The sequence below is a fragment of the Perca fluviatilis genome, chromosome 7, assembly GCF_010015445.1.
Source record: "Perca fluviatilis chromosome 7, GENO_Pfluv_1.0, whole genome shotgun sequence".
NCBI lineage: Eukaryota > Metazoa > Chordata > Actinopteri > Perciformes > Percidae > Perca > Perca fluviatilis.
In genome coordinates this window covers 14,988,588-15,013,228 of record NC_053118.1, presented here as the reverse complement: position 1 = coordinate 15,013,228, position 24,641 = coordinate 14,988,588, and the positions used below count along the sequence as shown (strand labels likewise).

General features: G+C 39.8%; 1 protein-coding gene across 1 annotated transcript; it reads left to right on the top strand.

Moving 5' to 3' along the window:
* Nucleotides 1-131: 131 nt before the first annotated feature.
* LOC120562897 (terminal nucleotidyltransferase 4A-like) lies at nt 132-12,622 on the top strand. Its single transcript, XM_039806835.1, has 12 exons — nt 132-1,065; nt 1,617-1,740; nt 4,429-4,475; nt 5,299-5,419; nt 6,192-6,299; nt 6,389-6,517; nt 7,148-7,361; nt 8,005-8,131; nt 8,278-8,369; nt 8,557-8,741; nt 8,997-9,134; nt 10,081-12,622. The coding sequence occupies exons 1-12, from the start codon at nt 350-352 to the stop codon at nt 10,513-10,515; spliced, it is 2,436 nt and encodes an 811-aa protein (XP_039662769.1). The 5' UTR covers nt 132-349; the 3' UTR covers nt 10,516-12,622.
* Nucleotides 12,623-24,641: the final 12,019 nt, after the last annotated feature.

Below are 24,641 nucleotides of genomic sequence, written 5' to 3'. Positions count from 1 at the left end.
CAAAAACGTGAACAAATTTAAAAGTTCAGCTTCCGGTTTTTTCGGCCTGTGTATGGTTGACTTGACGCATCTTTCAGTCTCGAGGGGTGTGTTCAAAGATTTAAATCCCTCAGACATGCGTAGATGCTGATCCGTGCTGCTGGGTGCGCCATATTGGCTGGCTTTCATGAAGAGTGGAGTTGGACGAGCCGCTTGTAAAAACCAAACCAGTTTCTGGACATGAAGCATTTCGATGATAACCAGTAAATCAACGCGGTAGGATTTATCGGTTTCCATAAGTGCAAAGTGTTTAATTTGCCAAATTGTTCGCTATTTTCCCGTGACGAGGCTCTCGACTAACTCGAGTCCAATGGATCCTAGGACCGCTTGGATCCAGCCGGAGAAGAAGGGACCTGACAATTCCCCGATGCACATTTGGGAAACCTCTCAGGGATTTGGAGCGAACTCCAGCATCGACAACCACCTTCACCACCAACGCAACTTTGCAGCGCAAAATGCAAACTCCACGCAGTCAAACGGCGAGTATTGCAAAAATGTAACGTTAGCACTGCCGCCGGGGTGTGTGTTTGGAAAAATGCCGAAGCGAGACGGCGGCGGAGAGAGGGGAAATGTCCGAAGGAAGGGCTCCTTGTCACCGTCCTCTTCCTCTCTGGACTCGGAGGCCGAGAGCTCCTCGCCCTCCGGCTCCTCTCTGCAAATCGATAATTTGAACGTCGCAGAAGATGCCAACCGGTTTTTACACTACGGCGAGCACGAGTTGAACGAGAACAATCTCAAACGGCAACACCCCTCTCCGCCTTTTCACACTGTTCAGCAACACTGTCGCAGCATGCAACAATCGGGCGGCCACACCCCCACTGGCATGAAAAATCAGCATGTGAACAAGCAGCACCACCACCACCACCATCATCATCGGTCCCATTCATCCGGACGCAGGAGGCATCTGAACAGAGCCAACACGTTCCACGGCATCAACCCGCTCCTGTCCCACGGCAGCAATGGACACCATGTAGACTCTTCTTGTAGTCTGTGGAAAACCAGGCGGTACAGCCCGGGTTTTAACGGGTAAGAATAGGACGGTTTCTTTTTTACGGTCATGGAAAGGTTCTCAAAGTGAGATCTGGGGTTTCACCAGGTCACTCAACACAGTTAGCGGTGGTTAGGTTAATGCTCAAGGGCGTATATGTTCATTATAATGCGTTTTCTCTTCGTACAATGAAATCTAATGTACTACTTCTTAACAAATCACATATACAATAGCAAAAAAAACACCAGTTGTGGTCCCTCCAACAAAGCTAAGCATGTTTTTGACCTGATGTATCTACTAGGATATCACGTGCATGTCTGTCAGATTTGTTTTCTTCAATACGTTTGCACTCAAGTTTCTGTGAGCACAGGTGTATTTGAGTCAGAAATCCATTTTCTTTTTTCTTTTTCCCCAGTTTTTCAAACATGCCCTTTGTGTAGTATTGCAAGTCAGTATAGTTATGGCTAAGCCCAGGCCTAATACTTTCATAACTGTTCTCATACATCCAGCAATACTGCCCATACAACGCTCAGTTCCCATTTCAATAGCAGTCTATGATCCCGTGTGTGTTTTCCTTGGTTCCTTATAGTCTTCATGAAGAAATCATGGACTTTTTCAACTTCATGTCACCACGACCAGAGGAGGAGGCCATGAGAAGAGATGTCGTGAACAGAATAGAAAGCGTCATCAAGGACTTGTGGCCCACAGCACGGGTGAGTGACCGGCTGTCTGTGGCAGCAGTACACCCCTCTGGCCTATACAGTATGTGAGACTATAACATGTCTTTTAAAAGCTCTTATTTATTTGAGGTGTACCACAATGCTCCGTCCTTGAGGACATGCTATTCTTTTGCCCTATTTAATACCATTTTTCAGAGGCGCTTCCAGTCTTTCTACTAAGTGAAATGATGTCTGTAAGTTGCAGCTTCCTGCTGCATCAAGTATTGAACTCAAAACCTCCTTTACCAAAGTTGGACAAGGTGTAGTTTACTGTCATGGTCCATGCATTCATATGCTCTCTATAGCAACACAAGTTCTCTGAGCAGCTGTGAAATAGACGCTTCAGACACTTTAATCAGTTTAAATAGGTTTTTGCCGATACTGTGTCAGAGGTGATTATCTGACCCGGGTCATTTAGTTTTATTTTTTTTAAAGGTAAGTGGTGGTGTTGTAGTGGATAGCTTTATGTTGAGATAGAACCTATAACGTGTCTGATGTGGTGTTCACTGCCATTTACATAAATGAGGGAGACAACATTACTAGGGAATGTAAGTACTGTATTTTTATTTATTTTTACATTCAAAGCTTCTATTGAGCCAACATGTTCGTCCAAACTAGCAGCATTCGAATGTTGATTTTAGAATTCAAATGTCAACATTATAAATGAAGCTTCTAACTATTGGGTACGGTCCTAAATATTACCATTGAGTTGAATCACCACTTCTGACACGCTGTCTAATCAGAATGGGACCCATTGGAGTGCTATTGTTTTTAAAATGACATGTGTTCCTGATAAAATGGCACTTTTCTTTTTTTTTTTTTTATTATTATTATTGTTCTCTCGTCTGTGTCAACACATTGAGCCACTACCACTGCCAAGGAACATGGTGTACAAATCAATTTCAATAAACTATGCTTTAAAAATGCATGCAGTTACCATTTATAAAAAGTTAGATTTTACTAATGACCTCTGTGTTTTACTTGTGCTGAATCAGATGTTTAACCTCTTGTGAACCGGAGTGTACCCAGACAACACACACAAGAGCAGGCTTCTACTGCCTTGGTCCCCACCCAGGACTCACATTTTACTGTAAAATTCATCAGGATTTTTCATGAAGTTTTATTTACTATTAGCATTTTCTTTGATTTGTAGGTTGTTGTTTTTTTCTTCATAATGTATCCTTGGTTTTTAATACAGCATTCAGTTCTTTTATTGCTTTGTAAATTGCTTTGCAAAGCTCCTATGTGCGGTTTTAAATCAATGTTATTGTCTTGTATACTCAGCAGTCAGTGTGTCTGGAGGTTTACTGCACTTCACGTATCCTGTTTGGCCACACTGTCGGCAGTCAGCAGCCTATTTCACACTGCACATCCAAGCAGTTGGCCAGATGTAATCATTATTCAAGTCCCTTGCATTCCCACAGTAACATTAGTGAATTATTTTCCATTGTATGTTGCCAACAGAGTGTTAGACAGAATATATTTTGTAACAAATGGCATGTTTTTGGTAATAAACATTTTGAGCTAATAATAGCCCAGAGAAGTCCCACTGGGCCCAACTTTTCCCCAAAGACCAATTTGCGTTACTCTACCAAGCTGTGGCGGTTTAATTTTTGTGGTGGGCTTTGGTCCCTGACCAGAAAATAAGGTTATTTAACATTAACATTAAAGTGGATAAAAGCCCACAGTCAGTAATACTATCAAATATCACTATACAGAAACAACACTGCCCATGTTCTACAGAGATCAGTGTGTCATAAAATTAGGCTTTTCATAATTAATGATTTCATAGAAAGACCAAACGGTTTCTGTACAGGTCATAGGCATGGTTGGCCTACAAGTCTTACAAGAAGCATAACATGAAAGGATTACTAAACATTTGAGATATTTTTAGTTACCTTATTTTCTCCTGACTGTTGCTTTGTTATGAGAAAGCCTAAACCCACACCAGGCAGTAAACTTGGGAGTGTTATTAGTTCAATCTTACTACCATTTGGGTTTTTTTTAGGCAACAATGTATAAGCGGTGTTTCCGCTGGTAACGTTCTGCTGTGGCGAGCTGCCACAACAACAAAAAACAACACCCAAAAAAGAAATGTCAGTAAATAACTGGAAACTTCAGTTCTTACAAGAACTGCAAGGAGAGGAAGACCGATTGAGACACCTGGACTAAGGCAAGAGATGTGATCCATGATCAGATTATCATAATTTAGTGTTTAATGTTTAAACATTTATTAAATTAAAGGTTCCAGTCCTCCAAATGTTTGATCCAGCTCTATTTGCCCAATCTATTTTAATATCTATAACTAAACCCAGATTTCACATCCTATTGTAAATTGCCTACAAGGTTCACTGTACAGTGGCGGTAATGGCAGTTACCTTGTGTAAGTTACTCTATTGCTGACTGGATTGAACTCTCTCCAGGGAGGGGTCTGTCAGGATTGAGTGGAAATGGACACAAACGGATGTTAAAAACTGTCTGAGAAACTAATACATTATGAACATTGCCCCCATGGCAACTTTCTTGTTGGACAGCAACACTGGTATAAGGGATAAAACCAGTTCAGGCGTGGAGCAGTATAGCTAAACCTAAAGGTCAAAGGAGGTCAAGACAGGAACTATCAAATTAATAATTGTTAACATTTTTACAACTTAAATTATGCTTGTATTAATGTGTCTGCAGGTGGAGATATTTGGCAGTTTCAGCACAGGACTTTATCTTCCAACAAGGTAATATTTATTTGAGTATTTTTCTTGTCCAGTCTGACCTCCCCTTTTTTTTGGGGCCAAAATGGGCCAATTTTGAAATGTCATTAAAATGCTAGTGTTTGGTTTTTTAGGAGGTGGGGACACTATTTTTGGTAGGGTATGTTATGTGCTGTCATGGTGTTTTTGTATACATGTCATGCCATGTGGTTGAGGATTATAGAGCTGAGCAATACTGGGAAAAGTTCCTTTCAACATTTGTTGTGCAAATAAACAGGAGTTAAATAAATTGAATGGCTTCATTTGGAAGAGATTTATCAGTCTAGCAGTCATTACAGGGGTTTCTTAAGTGGGGAAGTAAGGCAGCTGTTTAATGCAATTGTTTCAACATCACACTGTATTCCAAAAATACTCTATTGTTTGGGCTAAACTCCATCATCAACAAATGTGATTCTGAATTAGGATCAGGTCTTGATGAACTCATTTCCTTAAGTGACTTCTTCTTGGCAGCTTATTCAGCAAGGTACTTTGTATAGCCTACTTGCACAATCTTCGAGGAAACTCAAGTTTGTTCAGTTTAGGAGACAAAGTGTGTGTGTGTGTGTGTGTGTGTGTGTGTGTGTGTGTGTGTGTGTGTGTGGTCTTTTATCATCTAAAATAAATTCTTAATCTGTCATATTGTTACATTTTATTTGCACGACCTTTCCCAGAAGCCGGTTAGTTACACAATATAAAACTAGGCTCTTATGGTGTGTTTCCGTGACATCTGCGTAACTGTGCACTGTGTGGACAGAATACTTGGGGCCGGGGAACTGTTTTTAAGGTACTTTGTGTTTTTTGTTCTCAGTGACATTGACCTGGTGGTGTTTGGAAAGTGGGACCATCCCCCACTGCAAGAACTAGAACAAGCCCTGAAGAAACGCAATGTGGCTGGCCCTTATCCCATCAAGGTCCTGGACAAAGCTACAGTAAGTCACCAGGAGAGAGCTCAGAGTCTCTCTTTACTTTTGGAACCGACACAGTTGGTTTACAACTTATATTAGGTCTTGACGACCTAAGGGCGCTGACACACCAGGCCGATTATCGGCCGTGGGACAGTCTGGCGAGGTCACTGACTCAAATCAGTTCGGTGTGCCCCGTGCCGTCGTCCGTCTGGGGGGCTGTCGGCGTTCATTTTGGCCGACCTGACATGTTCGGTCGGCGGCAGGGCAGTCGGGACTCACCCGGAAATGACGAGCGGGATGAGGTGACTAGAGTCTCTCAAAATCTGACAAATCTTTTAAACTGACCTTTTGTTGATCTGAAATGAAGACAGATTCAGCAACTGCACGGCCTATTTCTCGCTTAAAATGTTCTCAGAAACATGTTTCAGTGAACTATTTTAGTACAATATGAGATCGTATTCTGAACGGCCGCCATGACAGTCTGGCTTTGAATTTCCGGAGAAAACAAACCCATGTGACGCGTTCGTCCAGTCAGCTGCCGGTTTTCATTTCTTGGGCAACATTCCAGATTAGCGCCGCCTGCTGTTATGGAGATGTATTACGTCTCCTCTCGTCTTTTTGGTCTGTTCTGTGGCACTTTTTTTGGACCTCAGGGACGCGACTGATCATATCGACGGCGTTTTCTGTCAACTGTCAGCCGTCGGCTCAATGTGTCTACACCTTAACAGAGGTTGTCATTTAGTCCGTTATGAATCATGAAATGTGATTAGTTGTTGACTCTTTGACCTGTCCTCAGGTGCCGATCATCAAGCTTACGGACCATGAAACAGAGGTGAAAGTGGACATCAGCTTCAATGTAGAGACTGCTGTTAAAGCGGCACAGTTCATCAAAAGCTATCTTAAGGTAACACTTGACTCTTTCAACACAAATGTGGCCTTTTTTTTTTTTTTTGGTTGTTTATTATCTTCGCTTTTTGTCTTTCTGTATTTTAGAAGTATACTGTTCTGCCGCCTCTGATCTTCGTCCTGAAGCAGTTCCTACTGCAGAGAGACCTGAATGAAGTCTTCACTGGAGGCATCAGCTCTTACAGCCTTATACTAATGGCCATCAGCTTCCTGCAGGTACACATGTGTATGCCTGCAAAAAAAATGCTTTGTCAATTTAACTGAGCCACTCTCCATATTGGCATTCTGAAACAATGCTACCTCAGAATTGTTCCATCTGTGCGCAGAATGAGAGGAAGGTGTTCATATATTTAATAGTTTGAAATTTAAATTGTATTGAAATATATGTATATGTACCACAGTTACATTTCCTTTGTACTTTTGTCTAGTTCATTTCTGTTTTTAAATGCAGTACAAGTCAGCGTAATATATAACTCCTCAGTATATGAATAAATAACTTTAGTAGATCCACCGGTAACGTATTAACATTAATTGTCAGAGTTCAGTGGGATGTGTATTTTGGATAATTGTGATAGAAGTAGATCACAAACGTAATTATTATTTGTGGTCTACTTTTTATGTGTTTTTTAAGGTGCTGAAATTTCTTTTTTCATACTCCTAATTTTGTGTGTGTGATGATTTTAGAATGATGTCATGTTATTGCCAACACGTGGTGTTACTTGCACAAACAAATCTTCCAACAAGATTAATATTTCCTGCTGTGCTGTCCACCAGGGATCTGATTCAGCCTGGCCGGATTTGGTTACAAAGGTGCTTACAAAGTGTTGTCCTTGTTCTGCTATTCAGTTACACCCTCGAATCGACACACGACGTGCCAACATCAACCTGGGCATCCTGCTGATCGAGTTCTTTGGGCTGTATGGCCGCAATTTCAACTACATGAAGTACGGCATCAGGGTGAAGAACGGAGGGGCTTACCTGTCCAAGGAGGAAATGTTGAAAGGCGTGGGGAGTGGAAACAGGCCATCCATGCTCTGCATGGAAGACCCAATACAGCCAGGTCAGATTTGATGTGATGAATAAATGGAGAGTGATCAATTCACCCATCCATATACTGTAGCGGGCTTGGGTGTGACCTCAATAGTAGTAAACATTTATCATAAGCGTGTTTACAGGGGCAAACGTGACGAAATGGTATTAAAATGGTGAAGCGCTGTTGTGCAATCTACTGCATAACCAAAATTCAGAGCGACTAAACAAGCGGTGTCAAACTCAACTTCCCATCAAGGGCCAGACATGTATATTTTATTGACATGCTTTTATTTAATCGAAAAAAGTAATCCATCTTTAATTGTATTATTGCATGTCTCATATAGTCTACTCGCTTACAGCTTGGTCGATATAAAGCCCCAAAAAATTTAACCTAGCCATCAAAGAAAAAAGCGACCCCAAAAACATCGGGGCAAACACTGACAAAGTCTGAAAGTGGCAAAAGAAAAAAACACCAAAAGTGATTTTTAAAAACTACAGATCAAGCAACAAAAAGTAGTTGGGCCAAAATGTTTTTATGAACCTAAATTGATATGCGGCCCGGATCAAAATCTGCCATGGGCTGGATTTAAAAAAAAAAACCCGTAATTTCACTGACATATCCTTGTCTTGGATATGATCAGGCTAAAGTAATCTCCATACATCTTTTACAGGAAACGACGTGGGCAGGAGTTCATATGGCATCCTGCAAGTCAAGCAGGTGTTTGACTTTGCCTTCATGGTGCTGAGTCATGGAGTGTCTCACCATGCACGTGCTTACCCCAACAAAGAGTATGACAGGTTGGTTTCTTCAGGAATTAAATAATGTCTTAACTTTTTGTAAAGTGTTTTTTTTTTTCTCAGCACTGATTTTATTTTTTTCTCAGCACTGGTTTTAGTTTGTCCTGATAAGCATTATAGAGTACCCCTCTCTCTCTGTGTTGCAGTACTTTAGGACGCATCCTCAAAGTCAGCCCAGAGGTGTTGGCCTACAGGGACTGGACAATTAAGAAGTGGGGAGCCAAGCTGGAGAGCCATGGTAAACGTTGTGCGAACCTTGGGTTTGCGTCTTCTTCGTAACATTTATGCTGGAGTCGTATTTCGTGACGTCGCTAGAAAAGTGACCCGTTTTCCTATCTTTCGTGTCAAATTATGTGGTGGATGTACCCGATGCTGTCGAATGAGTTCAAACTGATTTTCAACAGTAGAATTGTGTTTGGTCCTAGACGTAGAGACCTGTGAGCGGGACCTTGCCAGGCTGATGCTGGTTTCTGTGGAGGATCAGAGAGACACGTCCTCTCCCCTCAGTGCTGACTCTCCCTCACCTTCTCCAGTCTTCCTCCCCAGCCCTCAACACCACTCATCATCGTCCTCTGCGTGCTCGCTCTCCTCCTCCTCCGGAAGTGACATAGTAAGGCCAACAGATATTTTGTCTATTGAAACATTTACTAGATCAGTGACTCATTAGTTCAGAGTGGTTCATGTCCACTTTGGCAACATGTACTGCTAAACCATTACCGGTGTATTGATTCCTTGATTATGCATTCACAAAGATAATTTGTCTGAATAATATGATCATGGCACCTATGATACCCCATTTGTCTGCCCAATTTTTTTTTTTTTGGGGTCAGTGCTACTTTGTTAAACTGTGTATGTCTATGTCCAGGAGTCTGATTCTCCGCCGAGCAGTAATGCTGCTATCCAGCTCCACCCCCTCACCCTGACCTCGGTCCATTCAGTAATCCAGATGGCTACTGACCTGAGGGCTACACACCCAGCGAGCTTTATCCACACCACACCTCAGGTCAGTTGATTAAATGTTTCCCTTTTTTACAGGTCGACCTTTTTGTAGAACCTATTAACTCGGTACACACTCAATTCAAACTAGGTAATGTACATGTTTAACGTTGGACATAGAAGCTATTGCATTTCCTCCTATCTTGAATATTCAAACAAAACTACATTTGACCGTGACGTCTGGTTTTGATATCTCCCTGTGTTTTAACACTAGAAAGGCCAGCATTCCATTTACTCCTAAAACCGCAGAGCAGGTAATATTTACCCGCTGCAGAAATGGCGTCCGCATTTGCCAATATGGCATTTCTTCAAGCAGTTAAGTTATTCATTTTTATCTTTTTTTTTTTTTTTTTTTTAAACGGCAAGTACGACTTGACAAAGTAACTATTTAAAATTTAAGTTTATGGCCTCTAGGCTCTTTCATTACAGATCAAAAACACACACACAGGCTGTAACTGTGCTCTCAGTGCACGCTCCGGTTGTAGACCCTTCCGTCCCATGTTGGTTGAGCCGACACTAAAGAATATAAATATTGATATAATTACTTCGGCTAGTGCATTAAGCTAACGTTAGAAACTGCTTACATTACACGAGTTAGGTCTAACTAGGATGCGTAACGTTATCGCGGGACTGTAACTGAGGCACCTGTCGGTCAGCGTCTGAGGACAGCTGCGCTGAGACGGGTGAGGTGCATGCTCTTCGTCCTCACAGGAAAATTCAGCAAATATTACAGAAAGTTAGTTTTAGAAATTTTACCTACTGCACCTTTTTTAATATACCCATTTTTGGAAAAGTCATGGACTGAGAGATGGAGTTTTATATTAACGGTTACATGCATTTCAATATCCCGGGGGGGTAAGTTTTACCTGTTGGCCTTTCTAGTGTTAACAATGCAAAAACATACTCCTCCTAGTGGTATTCTCATTGCATATCCTGCTTCATTTATTATCTAGATCCAGATGTCTCTCCCTGAAAACCTAACCATCCCCTCGTTCTCCGATTGCCAGTTCTACCATGAGAATCCACCTTCAATCAGCGTTGTGCACTGTCACATGTCACAAGCTGCACACATGTCCCAGCACGCTAACTCCACAAGCCCCCTCCACCAGCTTCACCACCCACAGATGGGAGGGCAGCATAGCCACACTTACACCATGATATCCAATTCCCAAGGCTCACTTGAGCCGCACAAAGTTGGCTTCAAGCACAACCACGGTGGCAGCCTCCAAGGTCAAAATCACTCTCAAGGTACCTTCAGTCCCCAGCAGCGGTTTGTTCCCCAGAGTCCTAACACGGCACCGGGTTTCAGGAACCAGCAGCAGTACAACCGCAACACCTGGCGCCGCAGGAAGAGGGACAATCTTCCTGCTCTTAACCAGAGCAGATGAAATGCATGCAGGACTTGACTGGCATTGGTTTTTTTAGGGCCTCACTTAGCCCATCGCGGGTCTTGGTGTTGAGGAGCTGTGAAGAATTCCTGGTACACCTGTGTTTTGTCGGAGGCTCTCAAAAACTCAACTACTTTTTGTCAAGGAATTCACAAGTCAATTGAAGTGGACTCCAAAGGTTTCGAATGATTGATGTCTGCTAGCATTGCAAGCACTTGGTAAGGCTACAAGGCTCTTGCAGATGAGGGAAGACTAAAAGTCTTAACTGTGCTCATTTTGTTTCATCGGTCCGATGATAGTCAGAGGCCCTTCCTTGAAATTTGATGCACACCAGCACAGACTTTGAGTTGATCCAGGAATGAATGATTCCCTGACGGTCTGCTCACCAGTGTCACTTTCCAGCAGCTAAAGGCTCTGGCTGGTCGGCTGAAGAGTTCGGTCAAGTATTGAGTTTTCATGCAACTTCATGTGCCATAGTACTGAACTGGTTTGGTTCTCCTCAAGTTTTGACTCTTATTGGGCCTTTTTGATCAGGTTTGGAGCGCGTCTGGTCTTCTGAATGCAACTCCCTCTCGACTATGCTCTTGATTCTGAGCTCTTACAGCTTGGACTATCATCTACGAATTGTACTCTGGACTGAAGCAAAGCACTACCTTTCTACCTATGCAGCGCAACGCTGACTTGATGTTTTTGATGTGACGGCACAAAACGGACCTTGTCCAAAAGTCTTAAACTGTGATGACTTGTTTGAATGTACCAAGTTTCTTTTTTGTGTGTTGGTCATTTGTTTCCTTGTTTGTCACTGAGGGCTTTTGTTTTTCTTCACATTGGCACTACATGTTTTGTTTTTGTTTGGTAAACATTGCCACCTTTTTGTTTGTTGCGTTCATGTGCAATAATTGCTTTTATTTAATTTATTTCACATTTTAGTTATATTTTAGGGGTTCTCCCCACTATAGGTTTGCTTTTTTTTATTTAGACATTGACCTGTGCAATAGATGGGGGGTGTGTGTGTGTGTGTGTCTCTGTGTGTGTGTGTGTGTGTCTCTGTGTGTGTGTGTGTGTCTCTGTGTGTGTGTGTGTGTGTCTGTGTGTGTGTGTGTGTGTGTGTCCTGAGAAATGTGCCAAATATGACATGATTTACCATTGTATTATGATCACTTGAAATTTTTCCAACTGCCTGTCCAAATGATTTCCACCACTACTCTTTATCACTTTTAGCAGTAGGTTGACTTTTATTTTGGTGCATTTCCTAGGCTGTACTGGAGAAATGAATCGTTTTTAGCAGGGTTTACTCATGTCATTTCAAAAATAGTTGGTGCTACTTATTACCAGCAAAGTGCTTTTTCTGCCTTATGTCTCCTTTTTGATTCTGTTAAAGCAACAGGTTAACTGCCTTCTTAAATGACCAAATTTGCCCTTTTTTCTGTACGTAGTCCGCTTTCTGTATTACCTATTGTTTCTATAAGCACTGCCAGGTTTTCTTGGCTTTTATTTTTACACACCGCTTCTAGGTGTGTGCTCCAGGAGGAGACTCCTACTGCAGTCAATGATTGTTAACATTAACATCATGTCACAACATTTTTATTTTTATTTTTTTTTTACTTCAAAGTTCATAATTTTAAAGGCAAGAGGGCCTTATATTTCAAAGATTTTCCTCTCCCATATATTTAAAGTCAGCATTTGTACATCTTGTGAGACAAGGTTTCAAAGCTAATAATTTACACAGCAATCTATAAGTGGACTTGAGCTTGGGATGTCACAGATTTCCCATTGCTGGAGTTTCAGTAGAGCCATTCACGAAACCAAAATTTGGCAAAGATCATAGGTTATAAGAGTCAGTGATTATTTGAACACCCCGCACACCAATCTGATGGACTCAACGTGATATTAGCATTAAACCCTCATTTTCAATGCCGCTTTTAATAAGCACCCTGAGGATGATCGATGGGTTGTTGCATCATATTGACGGGAGCCAAATCCCCAGCTTAAGTGTGTGTGTGTAATTAGGATGGGTTATGTGCAAATGACTGACGTAATAGATATATACCTTGTTTTTTTTTTTTTTTTTTTATGTAAGTTTTTCTATTTTTTTAAATAAACATTTTAAAACTCCATTTCCAGTTTAGTGTATAATTTTGTGTATTGTAATGTGTTTCATCCACTCTTGTCCTGTCCAGTACATTGTGGCTGAATGGTGAAATCACATTTTTATACTGTGATATATTAAAGAGGTATGTCATTGCAAAGAATGAATATTTGCTAGTATTTCAAAGTTTGAGAGAAGAACTTTCTACTTTTGGTTTTTGATTATACCGTTTCCAGTTGGTTGTCTCTTACTGTTGAGGGTTTTTCTAATTCAACCCCACAAGGAGTACTGTAGTAGTACCAAAGTGCTGCTCATGAGTATAGGAACCCATGCTAAGGTTGACTAAAAAGGGGAATAAAAAAAATCTTTTGGAAATTGATCTTAATGCCTTAATTTAAAAAAAAAAATGAGGAAAAGTCCAACCTTTAAGGACACCAATTTTCTTTCTGAATGAATAATGTATCGTAAATAAATAAATGTTCCTTAAAATACAGGGGGCATAAGTAAGTAGACCCCTGTGTTAAATTCCTAGGCAGGCAGGTTTTTATTTTTAAAGGCCAGTTATTTCATGGATCCAGGATACTATGCATCCTGATAAAGTTCCCTTGGCCTTTGGAATTAAAATAGCCCAACATCATCATATTAACAAGCAACCAAGGTATCTCCATCTAAAAGACGCATACAGTGCGGTAACAGGCCGAGTGATTTGGATAAAGATTTTGAAAAATGAACAACCCCAGTCCAAGGCTGTATTCATATGCAAGATACAAGCTACAATGGAAATGATGGAAGGCATTTGGTTTTATTTCAGTTAGCTTAATAGCTGGTTTGATTTGCATTGAGAGATGATTTTATGGAAAGTACCCCATGTCAATCTCTAGGTATGGTGAAGGGTATGTGATGATGTCTGCTTGCCTCTATGGGACTGTAACATATGGGTGTACTTACTTATGCCCCCTGTATTTTAAGGAAGAACATTTATTTATTCACGATACATTATTCATTCACAAAGAAAATTGGTGTCCTTAAAGTTTGGATTTTTCCAAAAAAATTTCAATTAAGGCATTAAGATCAATTTCCAAAAGATGATTTTTTTTTTATTCCTCTTTTTATTCAACTTTCCTATACTCATGAGCAGCACTGTTGCTAGCGACATGTTTGGAGCACCTCTTTCTTAATCATGCTGTACTCTTGGTTCAGCAGAGTGAGGAGGGACACTCTTGTGGTGTGTTGTAATTCTTTGCAGTCTCTGATGGGGGCACTGGTGGATCATAGCTCAGTTTAGCTGCATCTAATCCATTACCTTTCGGATTGTCAGCAGGGTGCAGGGAAGTAGAACCGACTGTGGAGAGGTTCAATCGTCGCGGGGTTAGTGGCTGGAACGGTTGTCATTTTATTCCAATTAAAGCCGATGGGGGGGAAAAAGTGTCCTCACCGAGACCCCTTTTAGTTTTTCTTGACTCAAACTAGCTGACTAAGGCACTGGAAAAAATTAGGTCCAGCCTCCATGATGTCATCCACTTTTTTGGATCGGTCTTTATTGCTGATTAAATAGAATTGATACTTTGGCTCAGGCTATAGTTCATAATGTTGTTAAAAGCTGGCTCTTTGTTCCTGATGGGATATTTTAACCAGATTAGACTGGCAGGGAAGCATTGATCCTTTATTGGAAATCTGTAGACACAAATGCACATGTGACATGAACACACACAGTCTTGTCAGTGTTCACATGAGAAATCCATTTGCCACTACACACAGCAGTTGTCTATACAATATGGTGTGTGGTGTGTATTTAAATGCATGTTCATCTCCACTGGGTGAAGCACACACAGTCCTCAGGGGAAAAAAGAAGCAGCCTCTTGCTGAGATCTGCATGAAGGCTTGCTTTGAACTACACAGGAACACAAAAAGAAAATGATACGATAAGTGTTAAACATCAGAACTTTATTGTGTTGTTCCCCTCCCAAACACCTAAGGGAATCACTCTGCAGTTTACTCTTCTCTTTAATCTAGCTGCTGAAGGAAACAAAAATAGACTTTTTATAACGTTTACCATGCCAATTTATACAGTATAAATGTGAGAAAGCCAAGCACACTGAAGTAAACAGAGAAGGTTCTTTAAATAAAAAAAACCTTCCTTCCAAATCCCACTGGCATGAAAAATGAAGTTCTCTTAAGAAAAGGTCAGCAGTTCTAGCTTCAGGCTGTTTGTGGCCATCAGTATCTTGACAGTAGAAAATGTGCATCTCTGCCTATTCAAGTCCCACGCACAGGCCCTCCACAATGCAATGTGAATCAGCATGTGGATGTAATTAGTGTTTGCAAACAGCATTGTTCCAATGACAGATTTAACATATTGCATCCAAATTGAAAATGTTTTGCCAAATTTGAAAATCACATCTTAATGTATATTGCAATTACATAATATACAATTGTTTTGGCAATTCAGGGGATGCCTTTCATCCTGTAAACACAACTGACATGATCACATAGTGGTAAGTTCATATAGCAAGCATGTTAGCAAACATGCTTATTTACACATCTAGCAGACATGGAGCAGCGTCCGTCAGCATTCATTTAGAGATGTGTTTCTGGCCTTCTGGCGAATGTAAGTTCATTATTCACTCTCATTTTAGCTCCAGTCTCTACCAACTGTAAATGCTCCGCTGTGTTCTGTTTGCAGAACTTCTGTTTGATGTTTGCTGCTGGGGTGCGTACAGTGGGCTCATCTGAGCTTTTACTCACGTGTTGCTGCTGGAAAAAGAGCGGTGAAATGAATCAAAACAGTAAAGTTATAGGTCATCTGACATCAGACTACTGATGGAGGATTATGCCACAATTTTTGAAAGACTCTATTGATCAGAAGTCATTATGGATGAGTCCAAGTCAAGTCTAATGGTAATAAAGAAAATGTGATAAAACAGTAAAGAAGTGCATGCCAAGGGCCCCTTATGTAGCCAATAGTGCACATCCCAATATAGAAGACAATATGTATGCAAATGTTTTCATGTATTTTAAGATTGGGCTCATATTATAAACCTTTTCAAACCCACAGATTCCAAAAACTAGCAGGGTTTTTTTCCGTTACCGTCAAGCAGCTCAGGCCAGATTTAGGGAAAATGTCTTTCTTCCAATTACTCTTTTTGTCAGTCTGTCTCTCTTCCTCTCCCTTAGTGTATTTTCTCAGAGAGAGATGAATGTGATCAAAGGCTCTGCCTTAACTACTAACAGGTTCTGATTGTTGTGCTCTTATGATGTAAGGAAGACATATCTCTACCATTATGCTATTTACAGCATCTAGCCTTTACAGCATATGATTTTACAAATAGTACAAAATAGAGGTGGTAATGACAGATGTGCTTTTTCTTTTCAGTAGAATGAAGACAGAATGAATAAATAAAAGAACCGAAAGTAAAAGAAATTCCTCTTTTACACTAGTCTAATGGATATGCTCATAATTCTAACATAACACTATACTTAGACAAACTGATATACATATATATGTTCTCTGATACACATATAGCATCACTGGTAACTTCTAGTCCTGTAAAATAATGAAGGCATCTGCAACATCTGTCACACTTCACTGATTATTCTGTGTTTCCTTGGTGACTCATAAGAACATAATGATATCTAATGATGTATGGTAGTGTCACAGATCATACGCCACCTTTTTTTTTTTCTTTAAAGATTTTTTCGGGGCATTTCAGCCTTAAATGGAAAGAACAGATAGATATGAAAGGGGAGAGCGAGGGGGAAGACATGCAGGAAATCATCTCAAGTCGGACTCGAACCCTGGACCTTCTGCATCGAGGTATACACCTCCATATATGTGCGCCTGCTCTACCAACTGAGCTCACCCTGCCACTGCAGCATCTGTTTCTGACACAGATAAATAGGAATAACAAGGATCATGTCGTTTGTCTTTAGGTTATGTTGATTTTGTTTCCACCTTATCTGACTTGCTTCAGCATGTTGCCAGTGTATCATCAGTGTAAGCCTGCATTTTAATTTGGGTTAGTGTAGTGCAGACCATTGATGTTTTGGATATGCCAACCATCGTTCATCGTCCTCTAAAACCAAACATAAAAGGTACATATTCTAAAATGTGAGAGCCCATTAAATACAGGTCTATGTGTCCTCATGGAACCATGCTCATTAAATACAGGTCTATGTGTCCTCATGGAACCATGCTCATTAAATACAGGTATATGTGTCCTCATGGAACCATGTTCATTCATTCAAATTGCAATAATAATTTTTTTCTGAATTCAGAGCAGATCACTCTTTTTGCTAAATTCTATAGCTTCTTGGCCTAGATATCTTCACTTACCTTGATTTCATGCTCATTCGCAGTTTGATTCACAGTGTGCTCACTTGAGATGTCCTTTCTTCTCTGACTCAAAAAGGCCTGATAGATTCTGCATTTTATATTCTGCCTGGTAAAATAGCTCCATTCATCCTCTCTCCAGTATGAAGATCACTAATGACCTGTACAATGACAGTATTCAGGTACTTACACACAAAACTTATTTTTCTATGAATAATAAACCCTCTTCTTTTCTGCAGCTTTAAGAACCATACTTTGCCTAGACCCGTACAGCAGAGTGGTGCAGCTACATCTGTATTTGCAGCTCATTCCATTTTTGGTATTTCTTCCAGTAGCCTGATGGTAGGCAGTGTTCATTTTTCATCTTTTATAGGGATAAAAGGAATGTTGTGAGTGTCGACAAACAACAGCCATACCACTGATGCATGGCCTTCATCAACCAGCCACAACCTAAGCCAATAGATGTCAATAGATAATAAATAAGTGACTTATCAATAGATAAGTCAATAGATGTTGATCAGTAACCGTAATAGGCTAAATGTATTGAATTTACAACTTGAGCCTCATTTCTATATTGCATGTCTTGTGGATGGCACTGATCTGGATGGATTTGGTTTTTTAAGAACAATATGTGGTGCAGGTCTGGTAGTGCTGTGGGTGGAGCTCTTATTGTTGTTGCTGGAAACAGGTTTGATGAGAGCTGGGAGACCGGTCCAGAAAACCAAAACTAATGAGCTGAAAGATGCTCCACAGAGCTGATGGGAACTGCAGAAAAGGACGATAATTCTTTGTAAATGTATCACTATGAGCGACACCTTTCACATTACAAAAATTAATCTATTGTAAAATTTTTTAAATGCAGATTAGTGCATTTATTTGCAAGACTACATTATAAACTTATAACTAAGTTATAATGCAACATCATGGAGACAGTTGTAAGACTCACTTGCAAATAATGAAACCTATTTATTGAAGCTTCTGGTGGTTTATGCTTTTTTTGCGCTTTGTGTTTTTTGTAAGTTCGTCAACATCAGGAGCTTTATTCAATATTTTCATTTTCAGTTTCTTTCACTAATATGCATGCTGTTAGCTCCTGAAAAAGCTTACATGTTACATGCAGGTATGCATTAACTTGTGTGTGGGCCATTCATTTCAGATAGTCCTTGTTCACACACAAACACACACAATTCATATTTCACCACAGTCCCATAATGCCTAACAAAACAAATAAACAGCTGGGGGCTCAGTTTGTATGAATATAGACTATTGATTTTTAACTCCCAAAAATCTATGTTTTTTTTAAGGTTAACACTAAAAATCAATTTAGAGAGCAAGTGCATGTTTCAGGCTAGATTTAAATGATTGTCCATCCTTGGTGTATTCACTTCAGTTAAAGGCTGTACTGAAACTGCAGAACAGATTTACAAACCAAATGCCTTCCATCATTTCCATTGTAGCTTGTATCCTGCCTATGAGTACAGCCTTGGACTGGGGTTGTTCATTTTTCAAAATCTTTATCTAATTATCCAAATCACTCAGCCTGTTACTGCACTGTATGTGTCTTTTAGATGGAGATACCTTGGTTGCTTGTTAATTTATCAAAGTTTCATACAATAGAGCAGAACAGAAAATAACTCTATTCAATCCCATTTCAAAACTATCTTTATATGAGTAGGTCACAGAATAGTAATATGTCCAGCATGACTCTTTCCTTTGACAACAGGCTGCGAAGGTAAGGGAACAACTGAACGGAAGATAAAATTGACACCTTTTTGCTCTTGTTTGTCTGGTAATTACCGTAATGCCAAAGGTAAAATAGTATAGTATAATAGTATAATAATATAATACTTTTACATTTACCTTTCCAGTTGTCTTACTGTACGTGCAGTCCTCCATGAACAATCCCTCACCTTTCCCATGAGCTTTTGGTATCACGAGGGATGTTTTTAATCCCAACAAAGATGCGAAAATCCATGTGTATTAAGCCTACAATTACCCATAGCTACAATCCTGCTGTGGCTTTCACTCAAATCTCAGTCCACAGCTTTCAACAGTCTAGATGTAAGAGGTGTTACTTGGAAAAGTCAGCAGCATAAAGATCTTGATCGTTGTCGTATCCCTTCGGGGGGGATGTGTGTGTGTGTGTGTGTGTGTGTGTGTGTGTGTGTGTGTGTGTGTGTGTGTGTGTGTGTGTGTGTGTGTGTGTGTGTGTGTGTGTATGCGTGCGCGCGTATGCTTTTGTTTGTTTGTATGTTTGCTACTTTTGTTCTTTGCACTTTTTGAAACACATTGTATTTTGTTGGAATGAAATGTGCTACATAAATAAAGCTTTCACAGGAGTGAGAAAAAAACACAGATCTTAAAATCACACAACTGTGATTGTAGCAGCCTAGCAAGTGCAAGGATGCACAAACCCACGGAACTGAACAACCTTCTTTGAATTGGCAGACATGCTAACATTGGCTGGCATCTGTGAAGTGACAGCTAACACTGTCAACAAATGGCAGATACTCTTATCTGAGAGAATTAACATGCCACTCATTATTCATGATCAAAACAATAAAGCCATCAGATAAGCTAAAGATAGATATTTGGCATCCATCAAGTCATGCAGTGACAAGCCGGAGCTACTACAGGTTGTGATGCACAACTGAGTTGTGATGCTCAGGAACACACTTCCATTGGCACTCCGCTTGTCAATGTCCGTTCACAGTGGTAGAAACCGAGACTAAACAGGTGTTTCTTGGAAGCCACATTGAAAGTCAGCAGTATGAACTTAGATAAAAAAAATAAAAATAAAAAAAGATTCAAAGGAAATAAATTTACTGGTTTCTTTGAGTAAGAAACAACATAAACATCATATCATCATGCTGTCCAATGTTTTTATATTAACAATGGATCAAATGACTGTGTGTATATGAAAGGGGTCGCTCATAGCAACAAGCCAACAGAGAAATATCACTCAACTTTGCAGCCCCCTCAGCTCTAGGGAACGTTTTAACAACTTTTAACTCATTGTGTTTTAGTTTTACAGCCTGCATGGTAACTGTTTTTGATTCACAATCACACTCTCATCAGCTAAATTTCCTGCAGAAGCAGGCAGCTGTTAGAAAAAAAAAGCTTTAAAAACCAGTGTCTACCTGCCCACCATCAATTGGCACAAAAAAAATTGCAAATAACAGGTAAACCTGTTGGAGCTAAAGCGACACCGATTTTCCTCAGGAATAATTGGAGACCAAAACATAGCTATTATTGGCCTTAAATCTGTCAGTTGTGCTGAAACATGACTCCAAATATGTTGCTCTGTATCTGCTGGATGTGTACGAAAGAAAATCAACTTTATAAGGTAATTAATAAACAGAATGTCCATGTTGTGTTTACAGCTTTGGCCTGCCCTCGTGGCCAATATCCTCCACTCAGTATAAGAATCCATTTTAGTTTTGTGGTACAGAAGCAATGAGGATTCTTACACTAAGGGGATGATATATACTGCATACAAAGTATACTATTCTAACAGGATGTATTAGAACTTTAATGGTCTTGCGGTCCCATACAAGTGCTGTACACATGAGCAGTAAAGTAGACTCAGATTTGTTTATTGCACATAGCACTGACCTCATCGAAATGCAAAGTCTAGGATGAGATTAAAGGCATCATAGTGTGAAATAGAAACAGTTCTGAAATGATATTTCACTTTGACAACTGCGTTGAATATAGCCCGCAGTGTTGGGATACTGGAGGAGAGTGACAGGTAAATTGACTGTTGGATGATTAATTTTCCCTGGCAAAGATCCATATCTTCCTCAAGTGTCACTGGAAAGGTTGTTTTTATGACAGCAGTGGATGACTTTTAATTGCTTAATTTTCATGTCCGCCTCACTCACTAAAAGGCAACAGATTAAAAGATAATATAAATATATGGAAATGCTCATCAAACTTCTGGCTGTGGATGATAAGAAGGGGCAGCTTTTTAATATCTGGAAGATAGCAGGGGAAAAGTCTTTAGGACTTTGTATATCTGCTTCACATTTATGCACCAATATTATGGTACAATAGCTGCAATTTTGTTGAAGGGTTGAGTGTGTCACGCAGACCAGGGTAGCTACAAAATTATATGTATTTTCTATTACTTGTAATAATTGTATGGCTCTAAACAAATTACACACAGGCTCCTTACATATCTGCAATTTTAAAAACAAAAAAACAGATTGAAAGAATTGGGTAATTTAAATTTCAAACTTCTAAGTCTTTTTGAAAAGTAGGATTAGATGGATGGATGCATGAAGTGTTGTTTCCCCATCACCCCCACCTCACTTCTCGTTTAAGGCTGTGATGACGGCTGGAGGCTTATTCTGAGCACTGCCTAACATCTCGGCCTGCTTGTCATGTCTATCACCCAAACCCAAGCCCCTTAAGTGACGATAAGGCTTTAATTACAGACCCTGTTCATTAACACATTCTGCTCCACATGCAAGCCAGTCAGCTGTGTGTGGTATTTTAGGATATGTCAAACTGTGTGTGTGTGTGTGTGTGTGTGTGTGTGTGTGTGTGTGTGTGTGTGTGTGTGTGTGTGTGTGTGTGTGTGTGTGTGTGTGAGTGTGTGTGTGTGTGTGTGTGTGTCAGTGTTCTGTCACACTCTCTTTATTGCTGTGATCCAAGTGGCATGTGCAGATGCGCTGTTTACACTCATGTTGCAGACACGCAAAGAAGCTAAAGTAGAAGTGTGCCTTTTGTGAAATTTCTCACTTTTATTTTGTATTAAATGTACGGCTATACTGCACTGTAACTGCACAGAAACTGTACTATAACGTTTATGCCTTTGTCTACTATAGCATTCCTTTGTCTATGTAAAGACGTGTAATTATTTCATTCAATTTATTGTTAAAGTTGCATTAATGGGCTCTGTATAAAAAGTGCCGTTCATGCCTACAGTGTTTTCATTGATCTGATGCGGTGTATGTGCTTATAGACAATCATTTCATATATGAATACTGTATTGACAAGTCCATTTGACTAATTGTGAGAAGTTAATAGAGTGAGATTGATTTTTCTTAAAGGCACTTCCAGTCCCCCTGACATCAGGTTTAAATGCCATGATGTCTGCTGACAACCTGTATATAACATGTGTTATGGAAAAGATAACCTTTACTTCGAAACCATAGTGGCACACATGTTATTCATTACTGATTTCACAATATGATGTTCGTCAGTAAATGTTTTCTATATATTTCAATTGGCTTGCACCAGATATCACATTAAATGTCTGTACCCCTGTCAGGAAATCTTAGCATCGGGCAACACAACATACTACAGCTCATCTCTGGCAGTGATTAGTACCTGCACTAAACATCACACACTGGCTCATGTGTCTGAGCTTGGACTGGCAGAGTAATGGTTTATTTTGTTTAATGGTGCTTGCCTGAGCAGTGTCCTCCTACAGGGCTGATAGGCATGGATGCTGGCACAAAGAGGAGTGAGCTCTATGCAACTGAACGGGGCTGAGATCACTAATATAGCCTATATCATTCAAGTGTATTTTCCATGCAGAGGACATCTGGACAATGAAGCTCAGAGGCTAAGCAAGATTGCTGTAGCACGTGTTTGCTCTTCTGTGGGTTTGAATCTGGTTAGTGCGTCATTTCGGAGGTCATTCATTCTTTACTGTTTACTGATGTAGAAATGCCACAATAAAAGAGGCTTTATTAACCCTTGTTCAATGATGTTTTTCTACTGCAATACTCTTGTTGATGAGCTGATCCATGGCTGCCCGTTAATAGCAAATACAAAATGGTTTGCTGCTGAGAAATTGGGTCTGAACTGTCAAACTAACATTGCAAGAAAAGTGCTTTGAGCCGATTGGTGGAAAACAGTGATGTCAGAAATGATGTTGCCATAGTGCCGCACTAGTCCTCAAAAATCTCTTTCATTTTGTTATTGTCTGTTCTTTTCATTATGCAGTACAATACACCAACATTGTAACTGTCAGATTTCTAGGAAATGTAAGACATATGAATAAATCTTAGTGACAGGCAATTTATTTCCCTGTCTCCGAATTGGAATACTACGGAGTCCCTAAGGGGACATGATGTGACTTTTTTTTTTTCTTGTACGCATTGAGCATGTTCTCGTGCTCACAAGAAACCAATCTAAGGCTAGCAAAATGATGCTAACAAAGTACTGCTAGCATTATGTGGCTAAATTCCCACCATGAAATCAGTTAACAGTTGCCTTATCATCTTTAAGTTTGTTGATGACACTATCAGGTACATTTTGTTGCGTTTTCGGGAAGATGAATACCTCCTCATCAGCAGCCATTTTGACTGCTACTCAGATTGGTTTCTCGTGCGTAGTATCTCATGCACACCAGAAAAAAATAATTTCCCATGTCCCTTTAGGGGCTCTGTACCATAAAGTACAGTCGCAGCAGGTGGTGCGTAAATTGAGATCTTATTATCATATTGTAATATTTATGAAAATAGTGCACATTTAAATTTATATTTACAATAGATCAAAAACAGCTCATTGTTTTGTTTTATGGTCCACTCCACATTACCGTTTTGGTTCTCTCTCAAAGTTTTCCAGTCACTACTGGCGGCTGTTCGAAAATGCCTCGATAAACCTGCTGTATGCTACCTGCCCAGCACTTAATGACAGATAGCAACTAGCCAGCGGGAGAACATAATGGAACATTTAGCAGCTAAAGAGACATTCTTTTTTTATCAGGTGTTTGTAGAGACCAAACACAGAAAGGACAGTGAACATGATACCATAAATGAATGCTAATGTTGCCCCCTACCTGCTGGAGGTGTTAAGGGGCAACAAGTTAGCCATATAAACTTTATGAGATGATAAAATGTCAGTGTAGTATTTAGAGCTTGTTGCACTTCCCCAGAGTGGCCGAGAAATCAATCAGTGCAAGTTTAGATATAAAAAAAAGAAATATTAGTAACACTGATCAAAATAAATAAATACATAATAAAATAAAAGGACACATGAGGAATGTATCAACACAATTTGTTTTAGGCCTACTAAATGACACTGAGGGCATTATTACATGACATTTTCTATGACCTCCAGAACAGATTTAATGAAGAAAACATTGCTAATGGAAGACTGCTTTGATTTAATGTTCCCTATTAGCCACTCTAATGGTTTTAAAACTGATATACAATTCAAACAAAGCAATAATGTAACTCAGTGAAAGAACATTGCATGGCTTTAGAGTATTCTGTAGGGGAAATGTAGTCCAGGTACTCATTTAAATAGCTCTAAAAAAAAGAAAAAAGAAAGCAATATACTCTACTTTAGTGGAAAAACTAAAAAAATATTGTATTATCCTGGCTAATTCTGCTATGCAAATGTTTAAAAAGGAACATTGTGTTGGGGTTTTCTCAGGCAGGGTGTGGGTGAAAATTACATTGAACTGTGCAGATAGTGTACAGACACAAGTGTATTTAATTGAGCAGCTAATTTGTCTACCGCCTATATTGTCAAATGTATTCTCCAGTCTACAATCAAGCTATAAAGGCAGATATGTTCTGTCTAATTAGCTACTCAATTAAATGCACATGCATCTGTAGCATTCATATCGTGCAGGAAGCTCCTTTATCCATTCTTACATTTAGCTTGCTCAAACAAAAATATGTTTACATTTTTATAAATGGTAAGTGCCTGTCTTTTTTTTTTATCTCGATTTTTTTTATCTCG

What these genes read in the sequence shown, in the direction of transcription:
- LOC120562897 (XM_039806835.1), top strand. Translation starts at nt 350, where the DNA reads ATGGATCCTAGGACCGCTTGGATCCAGCCGGAGAAGAAGGGACCTGAC. An exon ending in GGAAGACCCAATACAGCCAG is followed by an intron (nt 7,362 to 8,004) that starts GTCAGATTTGAT and finishes CATCTTTTACAG; the next exon opens with GAAACGACGTGGGCAGGAGT. An exon ending in CCTCCTCCGGAAGTGACATA is followed by an intron (nt 8,742 to 8,996) that starts GTAAGGCCAACA and finishes GTCTATGTCCAG; the next exon opens with GAGTCTGATTCTCCGCCGAG.